The 18,661-nt window shown below is 45.4% G+C and overlaps 1 protein-coding gene across 1 annotated transcript in view; it reads left to right on the top strand.

Annotated features, from left to right (window-relative positions):
* The window catches only part of PLAA (phospholipase A2 activating protein), a 71,116-nt gene that overhangs the window by 34,116 nt on the left and 18,339 nt on the right, over window positions 1–18,661 (top strand). The window contains exons 8-9 of the mRNA XM_068234618.1: window positions 461–618; window positions 2,864–3,083. Coding sequence (XP_068090719.1) covers window positions 461–618; window positions 2,864–3,083 — 378 coding nt within the window. The remainder of the gene's footprint in view (window positions 1–460; window positions 619–2,863; window positions 3,084–18,661) is intronic.

The raw sequence follows: 18,661 nt of genomic DNA, 5'->3' as shown, positions 1-18,661 counted from the left end.
TGAAGAGAGAATGTGCCAGCGGACAAGCTCTGCAGACCCGGGAGGGGATTATAGCAGACAGATCCCTCTCTGATTAGATAATGATGTGAGAGGGATCTATCTGATAGCCACATCAACCAGTGTATGGCCACTTTAATTGTTTACTGGAGAGATTTCCATTACAGTGACCATAATACATTCAGCTTACCCAAACTACTAAATTTATTTTTTTGTCATTTTCCTGTCCGAGATATTCCATCATTACCTGTCACTAGTAACACAAAACATATTAAGGGGAGGTATTTCTTCTCAGGGGAACAGACAAAAAGATGTTCTGTTACTTCCAAATGTTGTTCAAATTTAAACAAAACATTTTAGCTGGAATTCTGCTTTGGTTGTATCTACATAGCTCTATTTAAAAGCCGCCTTTGAAATGAAAAGTAGAATTGCAGAAAGTAATCTTATTGCCTTTTTTTTCCAGGTACCAAAGAAGGACAGACCCGTCTAGTAAATGAGGATGGTAAAGTGGAAGCCTACCAGTGGAGTGTTGGTGATGGGCGCTGGATCAAAATAGGAGACGTAGTTGGTTCTTCAGGAGCAACTCAGCAGACTTCTGGGAGAGTTCTGTTTGAAGGAAAAGTATGCAGACTTTTTATCATTTTTGTCCTTCACAAAACTTAGCAGAATATCTTTGCTGTGACTAGAATATATCTTCATATACAGTTGTGCTCATAAGTTTACATGCTCTGCCAGAATTTATTTCTTAACCATTTTTCACCAGGGTATATACACTTTTGATCAGGGTAATTTGGATAGTTTGTCTAGTGATTATGATTTAAAAAGAATAAACAAAGTTGTTTAAACAATGGCTTCAGCCAACCACTAACTAAGAGTGAAAGAAAAGTTTGTGTTGTTCATATTCTATGAAAAAAGGTTCTGAAATCAATCAATTCTGCCAGGGTATGTAAATGTATGAGCACAGCTGTAGTGTTTTGTAAGCTATAGAACTTGTCACTGACACCAGTATTCTTCCACTCTGCTCAGAGTAAAACCTGGCATCCTCTCTATAGCCAGGAACTTCTTTCAGAAGCTGATAGTTTTGGAAAGTTGTTGATCTTTCAGCCTTTCTACGTACATTAATGTAGATTGTTCTTATTTAGCCATCAGTCAGTTACAGTAGCATCATTTGGTAAAATCTGAATTGACACTGGAAATAATTCAGCTATTATTTTTTACCTTCCCAGAACTGTCTACTTTATTATTTAAAGCAGTCGGATCAGCCATACTATGCCAGGGAAACAAACACATATATAAGTAGATAAATACTTGATCTACTTACATAACACATGTATTATACTGTCCACGTTTTGATTCCAGTGAATGTTATATAGTAAATGACGAGAATTCTGTTCCTGGTGGGGGCCATGTCTTTTGCCCACAGTTTAGGCTAACTCGTGATGTCATTTCTGCCCTTTACTTTTTTTCTTTTCTCCTCCAATCGCTGAGTCGCCTCAGCCTTGCTTGTATACACAAGTGAGTAGGGGATTAGGTTTCAGATACACAGCTGACAGGGAAATAAAGGGAAGAGGAGGAAAAGATTATAGATAAAAAGAACCCCCAGCATGCAATTCTTTGGCACGACTACCAAAGGGCCAGTGCTCCTTAAGTATGTGATAACTCCAAATCATAACAGCAGAAAAAGTTTTGAAAGTTTTGAATGCAGGCTTAGCATCTTTATTACTTAAAGAGAGTCTGAAGCGAGAATAAATCTCGCTTCAGACCTCATAGATAGCAGGGGCATGTGTGCCCCTGCTAAACCGCCGCTATCGCGCCGCTAAACGGGGGTCCCTTCACCCCCAAATCCCCCTCCGTGCAGCGCATCCCCTCTTCCTGGTTGGGGCAGGGCTAACCGCCGCAGCCCTGCCCCACGCGCGTCTGTCAGTGCGTATCTCCGCCTCTCCCCCGCCCCTCTCAGTCTTCCTTCACTGAGAGGGGCAGGGGAGAGGCAGCGATGCACCGCTGATCGACGCGACTGGAGGCAGGGCTGCAGCCGTTAGCCCTGCCTCCAGGAACGACCAATTCCACGACCAAGGTTTGCGGGGGTGGGTTTGGGGGTGAAGGGACCCCCGTTTATTAGCAGGGGCACACATGCCCCTGCTAACTATGAGCTCTGAAGCGAGATTTATTCTCGCTTCAGAGTCTCTTTAATACACTCAGACCAGTTGCTGTTGAAATTTGATTTTTATGGTGACGATACTGCTTTAGTGGTATTGTTTTTGCACACGTCATTTATTTGCTAGTGGGGAGGCCTAAACACAAACCAACCGAAGCTATCTAGACTACTTTCTTTTCAAAAGCTGTCAGGAATAAAAGTGTGCATTTTTTACATCGCCGGTGATTTATTCCCATGTTAATAGTAAACTTCATAGTAAGCGTGGAGGATAAATGGTGAGCCAGCTCTACTCCCTGTCAAAACCCTCCATGCTGCATTGTAGTATTCTCTTTGGCAAGGTTTTCACAGTCATGTTCCCTTCCATAGTAAACAGGTGGCAGTATGTTCCAGATACTTGTCACAGAATACACTGCATCTGACCAGGTCATTGAGATGGCATAGCAGTCTGCTTACAGAAGACTTTGGAACCTAGGTTGGAGAACATTGCTGCTGGATGCGGTGGTGGGGTTATTTTTTTTAGCTATGTAGGGGGACTCTGAATAGACCTATTTTAAAGATCATAAACTATTCTATGTTTAAACTATGCAATAATATGCACAATCTAAAAGAAAGCAAATATATATTTTTCTTAAAACACAGTGTAATTGGATACATTTCACATTATTGCTATACCAGTTCTAATTACATTTGTTTTTCCTCGTGTATTTTCAGGAATATGACTATGTATTCACAATTGATGTGAATGAGAGCGGGCCTTCTTACAAACTGCCATACAACATAACTGAAGATCCTTGGCTTGTGGCACACAATTTCCTTCAGAAGAATGACCTTAACCCCATGTTTCTGGACCAGGTTGCCAAATTCATCATTGATAATACTGGAGGGCAGACCATAACTGCTACAAATTCTGGATTTTCTGATCCTTTTACAGGTAATTGGCCTTGAAAAACATCTACATCAAAAGCATTGTGAGTAGCCTTGAAAACTACCTCGAAATTTTCCATGCAATTTTCCAAATGGGCCTGAGCACCAAACCGCAAACATGGGTACTTTGCCTGCCTTCTGTTAATGTTATATTTGGTAGCACTGCTTCTGGAATATGTATTTATGCTAAAAATGTATTCAAATCAGACAAGTAAGAATTGCTGGAAACAACTGTTTTTTGTTTTGCTTTGTTTTATTTTTTTTGTAAGGGAGTGGGGTTTGATGTTTTTTTTTTTTTTGTTCGTTTGTTTGTTTTAATCATTTTGAGGGACAATCTTTTTTTTTTTTTTTTTTCTTTTAAACACGTTTTATTAGCAAATTAAGTGATTACAAGAATAAACGTTTGCAGATACCAGAACAGATATATATATATATATATATATATATATATATATATATATATATATATATATATATATATATATATATATATATATATATATATATATATATGAAAATATTGAACATTCGTCAATCAGGTAAATAGAGCGAAGTGACATCTATTGCAGTTGCATAGTAACAGTACTTAAAAGTTTAAAAAGTGTGATATCTGCAAGAGTAGCCTATATAGTTTGCATATTCTAAGTGAGTTACAAAAGAATGGGTGGTTTTTATATAACTAGTTAACCAAAACAGAGAAAACATGGAGTGCATAACCACATTGAATAATTATAGTACGAGGATTTGGGTTATATACCTTGATCAAAATATAGATAGGTGTTATCATATTTCCCAGCCCAACATGCAACACAGTACTAAATTACTCTACCACAGTCAGATGAGAGCAGGTCCATTTGCTCCAAACTTTATTGAACTTCCCAGGACAACCTCTATGCGTGTAGACGAGTTTAATAAATGGCAATTTACCATTCACTTGCGATAGCCAGTCAGATATCATTGGAGGTCGCAGGGTAATCCAATTCAACGTTATAACTCTGCGCGCATAAAGTAAGAATTCACGAAATAGTGTATTTTCAAATTTGGAATAGGTATTTGGTGGGAGAAGTCCCAGTAGACAAATTTTAGGACATAATATATGGGGGCGATCAGTGATATCTGCTAGTATACGCACAACGTCATTCCAGAATCTTTGAACATAAGTACAATCCCACATCATATGCCAAAAATCTGCGCTAGGTTTGAGACATTTGGGACACGAGGATGGATAGTTATGTTTAATTCTTGAAAGGCGCAATGGAGTAAGGTAGGCTTGACATATATAGAATTGAATTAATCTCCCGTTCGCACAGATAGAGGCATATGTGTGAGACTCTAATGCATCCTCCCATTCCTCTGAATCAAGGTCAGGAATGTAAAGGAGCCATTTAAGTTTCAAAGAGTCTGTATCCACCGTGGCTAAAGCAGTAATTAGTGAAGTATAAAGGGTAGTAATCAACCCACTCATACCCTGTGTTTTCAAAATACCTGTAATGGGAAAATCTGATAATTCTATAGGTTTAGTACCAAATTGAGCTTGCCAACAATGTCTAAATTGAAGATAGTTATGAAATTGTTTATTAGAAAGATCATACCGTGCTTTAAACCATTCAGCAGTGGCTGGATAGTGTACTGGTGTACTAGTTAAGGGCTCTGCCTCTGGGTTCAAATCTCGGCTCTGCCTGTTCAGTAAGCCAGCACCTATTTCAGTAAGGAGTTTCTTGGGCAAGTCTCCTTAACACTGCTACTGCCTACTGAGTGCGCTCTCGTGTCTGCCTCGCAAGCACTTTGAGCCCGACAGGAGAAAGGCGCTATACAAATACTGCAATTATTATGATTATTATTATTATTCAAAGGTAGGAAATAATCCTTGATCCAAGACCTGGGAGAAGTTGGTCATCTCCAGTGACCGCCATTCCTCTACAGCATGAAATGTTGCCAATTGGGGAAATTTAAAGTTGTCCCATAGTGGAGTATTGGGGAGGTAGTGCACTACCTGGTTTATACATTTAGAGTCTGACCATACTTTGGCTGCCAATTTGTGTAACGTGGTACTGGGCTTAAGAGTCTGAGTTGAGGGGGATTCTAAGAAAGCTAGGAGATTTCCTGCCTTGATATACGTTGCTAAAAATTGTTCTGAGATGGGTCTATCAATACCTATATGGATCCAGAAGTTAAGATAATGTAGTTGGCCTGCTAAATAGTACAAGTATAGGTCTGGTAGAGCTAGTTCAGCACAATCTTTAGGAGCCTGAAGTGATTTAAGTTTAACTCTGGATCTACCAGTTCCCCATATAAAGGCAGTAAATAGAGAATTTAGCTCAGCGAAGAAGTTTTTAGTGATTGGAGTATGTGCATGCTCCACTGTGTTTAGTATTTTAGGTAGTACTAGCCAACCCGCGTCGTAGCATACGCCGCATCTATCTATCTAATAGAGTACGTGCCTCAACCTTGAAGCAAGAAGAAGTAGGCTTTCCATGAGAAAATGTATGCGTGCTCAAACACCAAGTTTAACCCTAGCAAGTCTGGCTTTGCAAATCCGGCCTAATTGGCTATTCATGAGGCAATGCTCATGCAAATATGCATTTGCTTTCGCATGCCAAACTATGCAGGGTCAAAAAACCAATACTGCAAAGTGCTCTCTCGCTGCCTGGGAACCACAGCGGCACCCCGGAGTGGGAGGCTGGGTGGCGCAGCCGCCCCCAAAGCGTGGCCAGCGCTGGGGAGAGCCGTCCGCACCCACCTCCTAATATTAAAAACAGCCACTTACCTTAACGTCCATTGGGTTCTGCTACATGCGCATTAATTTTCTCATGGAAAGCATTTTGTGCAGTTTGTATCCTTTGGAGGCAGGTGGTGGATGGCTTGCTCCGGTGGTGTGAACCCTGGAGTGAGTGCGCCTGTCCTCCCCCCCTCTGGAGTGCTGTATGAGAGCCAGCCCTGAGCTCTAAAGCTCGGGGTGACCCATGCTTCTCTCCTTTCTCATGTGGTGCCCCCAAATGAATGCGCATGTAGCAGAACGCAATGGACGTTAAGGTAAGTGCCTGTTTTTAATATTGGGAGATGGGTGCAGACGGCTCTCCCCGGCGCTGGCCACACTTGGGGGGGGGGGGTCGTCCACGCCACCCAGCCTCCCCCTCCGGGGTGCCGCTGTGGTTTCCAGGCAGTGAGAGAGCCTGGGACCCTGCGGTCCCCCCAGTTGTATAAAAAGGGGGCATTGGGAATCCTCCAAAAACTGCTAGCAGATCCGCAAAATGCTAGCAGATTTTGAAACGCTTTTTCTTATTTTTCTGTAGCATTTCACCTAGCATTTTGCGGTTTTGTAAAGCGTTTTTGGTGTAGTAGATTTCATATATTGTTACAGTAAAGCTGTTACTGAACAGCTTCTGTAACAAAAACGCCTGCAAAACCGCTCTGAACAGCCGTTTTTCGGAGAGGTTTGCGTTTTTCCTATACTTTACATTGAAGGCAGAAACGCCTCCGCAATCCAAAAAATGCCTCACCTCGGGAGTATGCGTTTCAGCAAAACGCCTCCCGCTCTGGTGTGCACCAGCCCATTGAAATACATTACCCAAGCGTATCCGCAGCCGCAAGTGGATCGCAAAACGCTGCCGAACCGCTCTGGTGTGCACTAAGCCGGATAGTGCTAATGTAGCATGTAGCAGGGTGACTGCTTTGTGGTATTGGTTTCTGCATGCATTTGCATGAGCATTGCCTCATGAATAGCCAATTAGGCCAGATTTGCAATGTCAGACTTGCTAGGGTAAGGCCTCTTTTCCATGGACTGTGAATAGGTAGTGAAATGGCTCTCAAACTCTCACAACTGCTCACTGCTGCCTGGTAACTGCTTGCTGCTGCCTGGTAACTGCTTGCTGCTGCCTGGTAACTGCTTGCTGCTGCCTGGTAACTGCTTGCTGCTGCCTGGTAACTGCTTGCTGCTGCCTGGTAACTGCTTGCTGCTGCCTGGTAACTGCTTGCTGCTGCCTGGTAACTGCTTGCTGCTGCCTGGTAACTGCTTGCTGCTGCCTGGTAACTGCTTGCTGCTGCCTGGTAACTGCTTGCTGCTGCCTGGTAACTGCTTGCTGCTGCCTGGTAACTGCTTGCTGCTGCCTGGTAACTGCTTGCTGCTGCCTGGTAACTGCTTGCTGCTGCTGCCTGGTAACTGCTTGCTGCTGCTGCCTGGTAACTGCTTGCTGCTGCTGCCTGGTAACTGCTTGCTGCTGCTGCCTGGTAACTGCTTGCTGCTGCTGCCTGGTAACTGCTTGCTGCTGCTGCCTGGTAACTGCTTGCTGCTGCTGCCTGGTAACTGCTTGCTGCTGCTGCCTGGTAACTGCTTGCTGCTGCTGCCTGGTAACTGCTTGCTGCTGCTGCCTGGTAACTGCTTGCTGCTGCTGCCTGGTAACTGCTTGCTGCTGCTGCCTGGTAACTGCTTGCTGCTGCTGCCTGGTAACTGCTTGCTGCTGCTGCCTGGTAACTGCTTGCTGCTGCTGCCTGGTAACTGCTTGCTGCTGCTGCCTGGTAACTGCTTGCTGCTGCTGCCTGGTAACTGCTTGCTGCTGCTGCCTGGTAACTGCTTGCTGCTGCTGCCTGGTAACTGCTTGCTGCTGCTGCCTGGTAACTGCTTGCTGCTGCTGCCTGGTAACTGCTTGCTGCTGCTGCCTGGTAACTGCTTGCTGCTGCTGCCTGGTAACTGCTTGCTGCTGCTGCCTGGTAACTGCTTGCTGCTGCTGCCTGGTAACTGCTTGCTGCTGCTGCCTGGTAACTGCTTGCTGCTGCTGCCTGGTAACTGCTTGCTGCTGCTGCCTGGTAACTGCTTGCTGCTGCTGCCTGGTAACTGCTTGCTGCTGCTGCCTGGTAACTGCTTGCTGCTGCTGCCTGGTAACTGCTTGCTGCTGCTGCCTGGTAACTGCTTGCTGCTGCTGCCTGGTAACTGCTTGCTGCTGCTGCCTGGTAACTGCTTGCTGCTTGCTGCTGCTGCCTGGTAACTGCTTGCTGCTGCTGCCTGGTAACTGCTTGCTGCTGCTGCCTGGTAACTGCTTGCTGCTGCTGCCTGGTAACTGCTTGCTGCTGCTGCCTGGTAACTGCTTGCTGCTGCTGCCTGGTAACTGCTTGCTGCTGCTGCCTGGTAACTGCTTGCTGCTGCTGCTGCCTGGTAACTGCTTGCTGCTGCTGCTGCCTGGTAACTGCTTGCTGCTGCTGCTGCCTGGTAACTGCTTGCTGCTGCTGCTGCCTGGTAACTGCTTGCTGCTGCTGCCTGGTAACTGCTTGCTGCTGCTGCCTGGTAACTGCTTGCTGCTGCTGCCTGGTAACTGCTTGCTGCTGCTGCCTGGTAACTGCTTGCTGCTGCTGCCTGGTAACTGCTTGCTGCTGCTGCCTGGTAACTGCTTGCTGCTGCTGCCTGGTAACTGCTTGCTGCTGCTGCCTGGTAACTGCTTGCTGCTGCTGCCTGGTAACTGCTTGCTGCTGCTGCCTGGTAACTGCTTGCTGCTGCTGCCTGGTAACTGCTTGCTGCTGCTGCCTGGTAACTGCTTGCTGCTGCTGCCTGGTAACTGCTTGCTGCTGCTGCCTGGTAACTGCTTGCTGCTGCTGCCTGGTAACTGCTTGCTGCTGCTGCCTGGTAACTGCTTGCTGCTGCTGCCTGGTAACTGCTTGCTGCTGCTGCCTGGTAACTGCTTGCTGCTGCTGCCTGGTAACTGCTTGCTGCTGCTGCCTGGTAACTGCTTGCTGCTGCTGCCTGGTAACTGCTTGCTGCTGCTGCCTGGTAACTGCTTGCTGCTGCTGCCTGGTAACTGCTTGCTGCTGCTGCCTGGTAACTGCTTGCTGCTGCTGCCTGGTAACTGCTTGCTGCTGCTGCCTGGTAACTGCTTGCTGCTGCTGCCTGGTAACTGCTTGCTGCTGCTGCCTGGTAACTGCTTGCTGCTGCTGCCTGGTAACTGCTTGCTGCTGCTGCCTGGTAACTGCTGCCTGGTAACTGCTTGCTGCTGCCTGGTAACTGCTTGCTGCTGCCTGGTAACTGCTTGCTGCTGCCTGGTAACTGCTTGCTGCTGCCTGGTAACTGCTTGCTGCTGCCTGGTAACTGCGTGCTGCTGCCTGGTAACTGCGTGCTGCTGCCTGGTAACTGCTCGCTGCTGCCTGGTAACTGCTCGCTGCTGCCTGGTAACTGCTCGCTGCTGCCTGGTAACTGCTTGTTGCTGCCTGGTAACTGCTTGTTGCTGCCTGGTAACTGCTTGTTGCTGCCTGGTAACTGCTTGCTGCTGCCTGGTAACTGCTTGCTGAGCACACAGCTCAACAGTCCGTGGAAAAGAGGCCTTAAACTTGGTGTTTGAGCATGCATAAATTTTCTCATGCAAAGTACTTCTTCTTCTTGTTTGAAGGTTGAGGCACTTAGTCTATTATATATATAGATGATGATTTTAATTAGATTGATCCTGCCAATGACGTTAATAAGGAAATGTGCCCAGGAAGTAAGCTTTTGTTTAACCAAGGGTAGAAGTGGTTCAATGTTTAATCTAAAGAATTCTGTACGTCCTGGCACTATATATATTCCCAGTATTACGTATAGAGTTGGTATCTAAAGGGAGTATGACCGACTTCTGCCAATTAATACATAGACCAGAGTATATTGAAAATGTCTGAATAGTGTCAAATACTTGAGTCAACGATTGCTCAGTATCCTGTAGATATAAAATCATGTCATCAGCATAAAGAGCAATTGTGTCTACCAGTTCACCTATTCGTAAACCTCGAATAAGTGCATTAGATCTAATTTTAATAGCAAGTACTTCAATTACCATAGAAAATAGGTATGGAGAGAGAGGGGCACCCCTGTCTAGTTCCTCGTGATAAATATACAGGGGGGCTAATGTGACCATCGACTAATATAGATCCTTCAGGGGCTTGATAGAGAAGTTGTACCCAAGAAAGGAATTTAGGCCCAAAGCCAAAACGGGTCATAACCTGCCAGAGCAGCCGCCACTCCACAGTATTAAATGCCTTAGCTGTGTCTAAGGACAATAAAGCTCTGTCACCCTTAATATCATGGTCAATAAGGAGATGCGTTAAAGTTTTCCTAATGTTGATTGAGGTAGATTTATCGGGCATGAAGCCACATTGATCTGGGTGGATAATATCTAGAATCACTTACTGTAACCTGTTCTCCAGAACTTTAGCAAATATTTTGTAAGTTATTTAATAACGATATTGGTCAGTAAGATTAACAATCCAGGTTTTTTTTATCTGTCTTTAAAGAGGAACTGTAACGGCAAAACGTCTCCTGGGGGGTACTCACCTCGGGTGGGGGAAGCCTCAGGATCCTGATGAGGCTTCCCACGCCGTCCTCTCTCCCACGGGGGTCTCGCTGCAGTCCTCCGTACAGCCATGACGTTTATTTACCTTCCTGGCTCCTGCGCAGGCGCTCTGATGGCTGTCGGCTCCGAAGTAGGCGGAAATACCCGATCACCGTCGGGTCCGCTCTACTGAGCAGGCGCAAGTCTCCGGCGCCTGCGCAGTAGAGCGGACCCGACGGAGATCGGGTATTTCCGTCTATTTCCGAGCCTAAAGCAGCCACAGCGCCCCCGCTGGAGCCAGCAAAGGTAAATATTGAAATTACAGTCGGGCCTGTCGCCGGCTGTTCAGAGGGCTGCAGCGAGACCCCCGTGGGACGCAGGACGGCGTGGGAAGCCTCATTTGGATCCGGAGGCTTCCCCTACCCGAGGTGAGTACCCCCCAGGGGATCTTTTCGAAGTTACAGAGTCTCTTTAATAGAAGAATTACCATAGCTTGATTAAAAGTATCTGGCAGAGATTTATTTTCACAGCATTCCTGCAGAGTGGCGAACAACTCAGGAAGAATGACCTCGTCATAATGCTTATACACCTCTATAGGTATTCCATCTGGTCCAGGGCTTTTATTACTTGCTAGGGACATTGCTCCTATTTGTATTTCCTCTGCAGTTATATCTTTGTCTAAATTCTGAGATTGTTCCTGGGATAGTTGGGGTAATGTCATGGTATCAAGATAAGATTCAATATCTGAGTCAGAGCAGGTAAGCGTGGACTGATATAGGGACTGATAAAATCTTTGAAACAGTGTAAGATGTCTGAAGTGTTGTGAAACACAGTACTATGGGAATTTTTAATAGATAAAATTGGTTGGGGGCCTTGACCTGAGTGTGCTAGTTGGGCTAAAAGCTTGGCTGATCTGTTACCTAAGTCAAAGTGGCGTTGTTTAAAGAAAAATTGCCCTCAACCATATATTTTTATTAGTGTCGTTTAGGTCATTAATGTAGAATTGCACAGAGGCGGATAATGTAGCTTCTAGGTTACCTTCATAGAGTCTAGAAGAACGCTTAATCTCACGTATGGCGAGTCCAAAGGTGCCTCTAGAGTATGCTTTGAAAGCGTCCCATTTATTACATTTGCTTGTTTAATCAAGATTATTTTCAAAATATTCAGCTAATTGGGCTGTTACATCGCTATGATCTATTATTTGGGAAAGCCAAAAAGGTGCAATCTCTATTTAGATGGGGGCCTAGTTTGCGATAATGAACATTCCAAAAAAAAGTGGTGTGTGATCTGAGATAGAGCGAGGTAGATGTGAAGTAGTAAGAACAGAGGGAATCAGTAGGGGGTCAACAAAGATATAGTCTATTCTAGATAGAGCCTATTTTTGTATGGTATGACAGGTATATTGGCGTTGATTAGGATGAAAATGTCTCCAGGCATCTACCCATGTAGTTTCAGCTATAAATTTAGCAAGGGTGGTGGGGGGCGTAGTATTGGAGATGATAGTGTTGTCTGTAAATGTGTCTGTTTGTGGATTCATAAGCATGTTAAAATCGCCCATACATACTGCTCGATAGCCTGGAAAGTCTAAAGCAAATAGGAGTGCACGATTTAGTAGGTCTAATGATTGGGGGGGGTTATAGATACTTAAAGGGACTCCGAGCAGTGCAGAAACCTTGGAAAGATACATATCATTTTAAAGCTCTCTTTCTCCTCTTTCCAATGGTATATAAACCGACGCCCTACGCCTTTTAGTTTTCACTATTTTCGCGATCGAAATCGCGGCCACGGCAATTTCAATCGCGAAAATAGCGAAAACTAAAAGGCGTAGGGTGACGATTTAGGGGTTGTCAAAAAGAGGATAAAGAGCGCTTTAAAATGATATCCATCTTTTCATAGTTACATTGTATTACACATGGCGACTTTTTCTCAAAGTCAGCAGCTCCATTCAGCAGAAAAAGTCGCCCTGTGTAATACAATGTAACTATGGAAAGATGGATATCATTTTAAAGCTCTCTTTCTCCCTGCGTCCTCCAGTCCGGCCCCCCAGAAGTGAGAGGACACCAATGTTCACCTGTTAGGAAACACATGTAATCAATTAATTAGACCCTAATGACTCCTCTCCCTCCCTGCATAAGGATTAATACAAAGAGAAACAACGATACCTGGCACCAAATGTAGCAGGGCAGACACACCAGGACTGGGACCAGGATACAGAGCGTGCTCATCCAGAAAAATAGACCATCCAATCGAGCTTGAAGAAAAAAGCGGGGCACCACTCCTTTAAAAATCCCTTTATTCCGGTGGGGGAAACAGCAGGTACATGCAGTGGGGGTATCAAGTGCCTGACAGCTGTTTCGCTGGTCTAAACCAGCTTCTTCAGAGGCAGTATGGGGTATTTCTGATAGTCCTCCAGGCCGGCCCCCCAGAAGTGAGAGGACACCAATGTTCACCTGTTAGGAAACACATGTAATCAATAAATTAGACCCTAATGACTCCTCTCCCGCCCTGCATAAGTATGTGCCTACTTCCTTCCTACTTCACTTTCACCATGTTTCCTGGGGAACACGTATCTTTTTATTATCAGCAGATCAGCCTCAGGGTCTTGCGCTAATGGCCAGAGGACTCCTAAGCGCTGGGCTAGACCCCACCGGCGGTGAGTGGACAATGGCAGTCTGCTCATGGGCGCGGGGCAGGTAGCGGCAGTGTTTGGTCGGAGGTACCTGTGGTTGCTGACTGGGACGGTGGCGGCTGGAGGGTCGCTGCACTCGCGGCGCCTACAGACGCAGCACGCCCGCACACGTGGTAGGCGGAGCCTGCTGCCGGATGGTCCGGGTTTCCGGGTGACGTCAGGGCAGGGTGGAAGCAGCGAAGTCTCCGCGCATGCGCGCATGAAGGCTAACTAAGCTACGCCTTCTGAAACGCTGCACGCCTGGTTCTCCTCAAGCGGCCGCTGACAAGCAGGAGCTGTTAGCCGTTGGAGACCAGCTGGTCGCCTTACGGATGCTGCCCTCAAACAAAATGGAGGGGCCAAGGTGCGTGTTTCGGCTACTTTAGAGGCAGTAAGCCAGTCGGAGACGGCCTTTCGAGAAGGATGGAGTCACAAACAGTACCTCCTGCTGAGGCGATGAAAAAAGGCACTTCAAGCCAGAATGTCACACTGACGGCCACCTTACCACCTTCTCAGGTAATAGACTGCCAACTAAAATATTGTTTGTAAGACAGTATGTTTATATATAGTAGGGGGGACTGCCGAGTTATTAACTAACTGAGGTTTTCCGGAAATATGTTTTATTTTAGAGCAAGGCTCCAGAAAAACAAGTTTCCCTTAAACATAAATCCAAGTCAAACAGGTGTAATAACTGTAATGGAAAATTACCCAGTGACTGGAAAAAACCTGATTGCAGCAAATGTATAACTGAAATAGTCACATGATTCCGCTAAGGTCATGAAAGACTTCTTAGAATCTTTTAAAAAGGAAATGTAGTCTACTTTCTCGGCTTTAAGAGGAGTAATTGCGGAAGGCCAGAGTAATGGCCAACCGACCGGAGACAGCTCTACTGCTACCTCCTCTGCAGTAAAAAGAAAAAGGCCAGAATCGGAAATTATTGAAACCTCCTCTAACACTTCAGGCGAAATGGAAGAGGACTTGTCAGAGCAAGACTCTGATAAAGAGGCCCAAGAGAGAAAAGTTACCAGATACTTGTTTAATCCTGACGAGACTACTGAGTTATTAAAGGCCATTTATGATAGCGAACAAATTACGGAGACTGTAGAAGAAGTTTCTGTCCAAGATACTATCTATAAAGGTCTACAAGCCCCTGCTATCAGAGTTTTCCCAGTCCATAAATCCCTGAGTGGTATAATTGAGGAACAGTGGGAATTTCCAGAGAAAAGACTTAGAGTAACAAGGTCTTTTAAAAGGAAATTCCCATTTAAGGATACTGACATAGAAAGATGGGATAAATGCCCAAGATTGGACGCCGCATTATCCCAATATTCGAAAAATGCAGACCTATCCTTTGAGGACATGGGTGTATTAAAGGACCCCCTAGACAAGAAAATGGAGGTGTTAGCTAAGAGGGCTTGGGAAACATCTTCATTAGTATTTAGACCCAATATAGCGGCTATCTGTGTGTCTAGAAACCTCATAGCTTGGATTGATGAGATTCAGGAGCTGTTAGCCGTTGGTACACCTGCTGAACAGTTACTGGATTCCTTCCCAATCGTTTCTAGGGCTCTAGCTTTCATTTGCGATGCCCTGGTAGAATCGTTCAAGGCTACTGCGAAGGGAGCGGCCTTGGTCAATTCTATTAGACGCCTTGTGTGGCTAAGAACTTGGGAGGGTGACTTCACCTCAAAAAATAGACTGTGTGCTATGAAGTTTGAGGGTAACTTACTCTTTGGAAAAGATTTGGATAACATTCTATCCAGGTCTACCGATAAGAGGAAAAAATTCCCAGACAAAAGGCAGAAATTTACGCCAAAAAGGTTTTTTAGGGGTAGGAATTTGATTCCACCAAAGAATAAATTTATGGAGCAGTCAAAAAGGTGGACTTACACCCAGGGAAGAGGTAGAGGGGCGGGCCCGTTCAGAAAACCTCCAGCACCTGGGAATAAAGAACCCAAGTGACTCTCATATAAGGGTCGGGGGGAGGTTAATACATTTCCTACCGCAGTGGAAGGAAATAACGAGGGACAAATTTATTTTAAACCTGATAGGGTCAGGATACAAACTGGAATTCAGCAGACTCCCTCCCCCCAATTATTATGTTACAAAGGTCCCACGGGATTCAGAAAGGGCACAGGCCCTGAGACAGGCTGTCATCTCTCTTCTGGAGCAAAATGTAATTTGTCGAGTTCCGGCGCAGGAAATAAAAGAAGGTTTTTACTCTCACATCTTCGTTGTAAAAAAGCCGTCGGGAAAGTTTTGTTTGATCATAAACTTAAGAAATCTAAATCGTTATTTGAGAGAGAAAAAGTTCAAAATGGAGAATATTTATACAGTAAGAGAGTTACTGTGGGAAGAGGCGTGGATGGCGACTATAGACTTACAAGACGCCTATCTCCACGTACCAATAAACTCAGGTTACCAAAAATACCTGAGATTTGCACTAGAATTCAGGGACACCCTGTGTCATTATCAGTTCAGGGCTCTACCGTTCGGTCTCGCCGCTTCTCCTCGTATTTTTACAAAAGTTGTAGCAGAGATGACAGCCTGCCTCCATCTTCAAAATATAAAGATAATACCGTACCTGGACGATTTTTTAATTTTTGCCCAAACAAAGCAGGAGTTAGAGATGGATCTGGCTCTGCTTAGAACTAATAAACAGACTAGGATGGCTAGTCAGTCAAGAAAAGTCCAATCTGGTACCCTCACAGAAGGCTTTATATCTAGGTTATGTTCTAGACACAAAAATGAAGAGTATGGTTACCGCCAGAAAAGAGGGAAAGGGTTTTTCGAAAGACCTCTTTTTTCCTGGGCCAGGAGAGAGTCTCGCTACGGGAAACAGTTTCCTTGCTGGGGACCATGACTTCATGCATCCCGGCGGTGCAATGGGCTCAATTGCACTCACGCCTCCTACAGGAATGGTTCCTGCAGGAGGGGGGGAAAAACGATCGATCTCTAGATCGGAAAAAGATATTAACGCCAGAAGTAAAACGATCCCTTCTATGGTGGTTAGAGGAAAGAAACCTCTCTCAGGGGAGAGAATGGGCACCAAAGGACGAAGTCACAATTACCACAGATGCCAGCTCGTGGGGATGGGGTGCCCACTGCCAGGACAGGCGAGCTCAGGGGGAATGGAATCAGGAGATGAGGAAGTGTTCCTCAAATTTCAGGGAGTTAACAGCCACAAAAGAAGCATTACTGGCTTTTTCAGACATAGTATTGAACAGACATGTCAAAGTTATGTCAGACAACATAGTCACGGTGTCATACCTAACAAAACAGGGGGGTACCAGGGTAAAAAGTCTAATGAACTTGTCCATGGAAATACTCCAATGGGGAGAAAAGAATTTGTTATCCCTGTCAGCGGTACACATAAAGGGGAATTGCAATCAGTTAGCAGACAGACTCAGCCGCTCCCCAGTACTAGAAGCCGAATGGGAATTGTGTCAAGAGACTTTCCACATGATTACTCAACTATGGGGTTTACCCAAAATAGACTTGTTTGCCACTCCAAGAAATACGAAACTTCAGAGGTTTTATTCAATTCACAGGTCCGAGAACACGCAACCTCTAGACGCGTTCTCGGTCCCGTGGTTGGAAGACCTATTATATGCCTTCCCACCCTTCAATCTACTTCCAAGAGTAGTAAAAAAGATAAAAATGGAAACAGCCACTGTTATACTGATTACCCCTTGGTGGCCGAAAAGGGCCTGGTTCCCGTTAGTAAAAGCTATGGCGATTCGGGAGCCATGGGAGCTGCCCCACAGACCAGACCTACTCTCGCAGGAAGGAATATGCCATCCACATCCTCAGAGATTACGATTAACGGCATGGATCCTGAGAGGAAAATACTAGTGGAGAAAGGGTTTTCAGAAAAAGTGATTCATACTCTTCTTAAAAATAAGAAAAGTGACCAGAAAAATTTATGGGAAAGTCTGGAAAGCTTTCAAAAATTGGAAACAGAAAAAAGGGCTGCAAGAAGAACAGATTAATTTACCAGTAATTCTAGACTTTTTACAGGATGTAGTAGAGTTAGGTTTGGCGGTCAGCACATTAAGAGTACAGGTAACTGCTCTATCAGTATTCCTAGACAGACCACTTGCAAAGGAACAATACATTGAAGGGACTCCGAGCTTATAAAAAAAAATGAAAGTTGTACTCACCTGGGGCTTTCTCCAGCCCAGTGCTGGTCGGGAGGTCCCACGACGGCGTCCTGGCTCTTCTCTCCGCTCCGGAATGGCTGACAGGCCGCAGCCCGGGCGACACTCGCCTGAGTGTCGGGCTGCTCCTTCCGCGTATGACGCAGATTACGTCACACGCCGGCCACCTCGCGTCATCACGGCGGCCGGCGTGGCAGTACGGCGCATGCGCGCTTTAATCGCGCATGCGCAGTACTTTCACGCCGGCCGCCGTGATGACGCGAGGCGGCCGCCGTGTGCCGTAATCCGCGTCATATGCAGAAGGAGCAGCCCGACACTCGGGCGAGTGTCGCCCGGGCTGCGGCCTGTCAGCCATTCCGGAGCAGGGAGAAGGAGAAGAGCCAGGACGCCGTCGTGGGACCTCCCGACCAGCACTGGGCTGGAGAAAGCCCCAGGTGAGTACAACTTTCATTTTTTTTTTTTATGAGCTCGGAGTCACTTTAAAGACTTCCTAAAATCAGTGTCCAAATCTAGACCTATATCAGTAAAAAGTTTCCCTTTATGGGACCTCCAGGTAGTACTTCAACAGTTACAGGACGCCCCATTTGAACCGTTACAACAGGCAGAAGAAAAATTCCTTACATTAAAAGTAGCTTTTTTAATAGCAATAACCTCTGCAAGAAGGGTAGGGGACCTGCAGGCTATATCTATTAAAGAACCATACATGACCGTTATGTCAGACAGAATAATCTTTCGACCTGACCCTACGTACATTCCAAAAGTAAATACAAGGTTTCATAGAACCCAGGATATAGTACTTCCGTCTTTCTGTGACACCCCCAAATCAGAAAAAGAGAGATTACTCCACCTCTTAGATGTAAGAAGAGCAATTCTGATATACTTGAAAAGGACCAGAGATTGGAGGAAGACTAATAGATTACTAGTACTTTTTTCAGGACAAAAAAGAGGCATGCAAGCCACCAAGGCATCGGTGGCAAGATGGATAAGACAAACTATAGAAATTTCATATAATGCGGCAGGAAAAACTCTCCCTTCACAAGTGAAGGCTCATTCGACAAGAGGAATAGCTACATCGTGGGCCGAAAAAGCAGGGGCATCACTGGAACAGATTTGTAGAACGGCAACATGGTCAAACCCGTCAACATTCATAAAGCACTATAGAATTGATGTACTGTCTAATCAGGACGTAACCTTTGGGAGAAACCAGGGCTGTGGAGTCGGAGTCGGAGTCGTGGAGTCGGGCAATTTTGGGTGCCTGGAGTCGGAGTCGGGAAAAAATGCACCGACTCCGACTCCTAATGAATTTGTAACTGTAATTAAAATAGAAAATATGATAAAATGTTCTATTTCTCAGATAATAGTCATTAAAAATAATGTATATATACAGTAATAGCTGTGCTTAGTCCACAAAAATGAAACAAACCAATCAAAATTAGTTACTTGTGCTGCTTCAATAAAGCAGTCCCCATATTTT

The sequence above is a fragment of the Hyperolius riggenbachi genome, chromosome 1 (assembly GCF_040937935.1).
Source record: "Hyperolius riggenbachi isolate aHypRig1 chromosome 1, aHypRig1.pri, whole genome shotgun sequence".
NCBI lineage: Eukaryota > Metazoa > Chordata > Amphibia > Anura > Hyperoliidae > Hyperolius > Hyperolius riggenbachi.
Note: the sequence above shows the minus strand (reverse complement) of the source record. Positions and strands in the feature narration are given on the sequence as shown.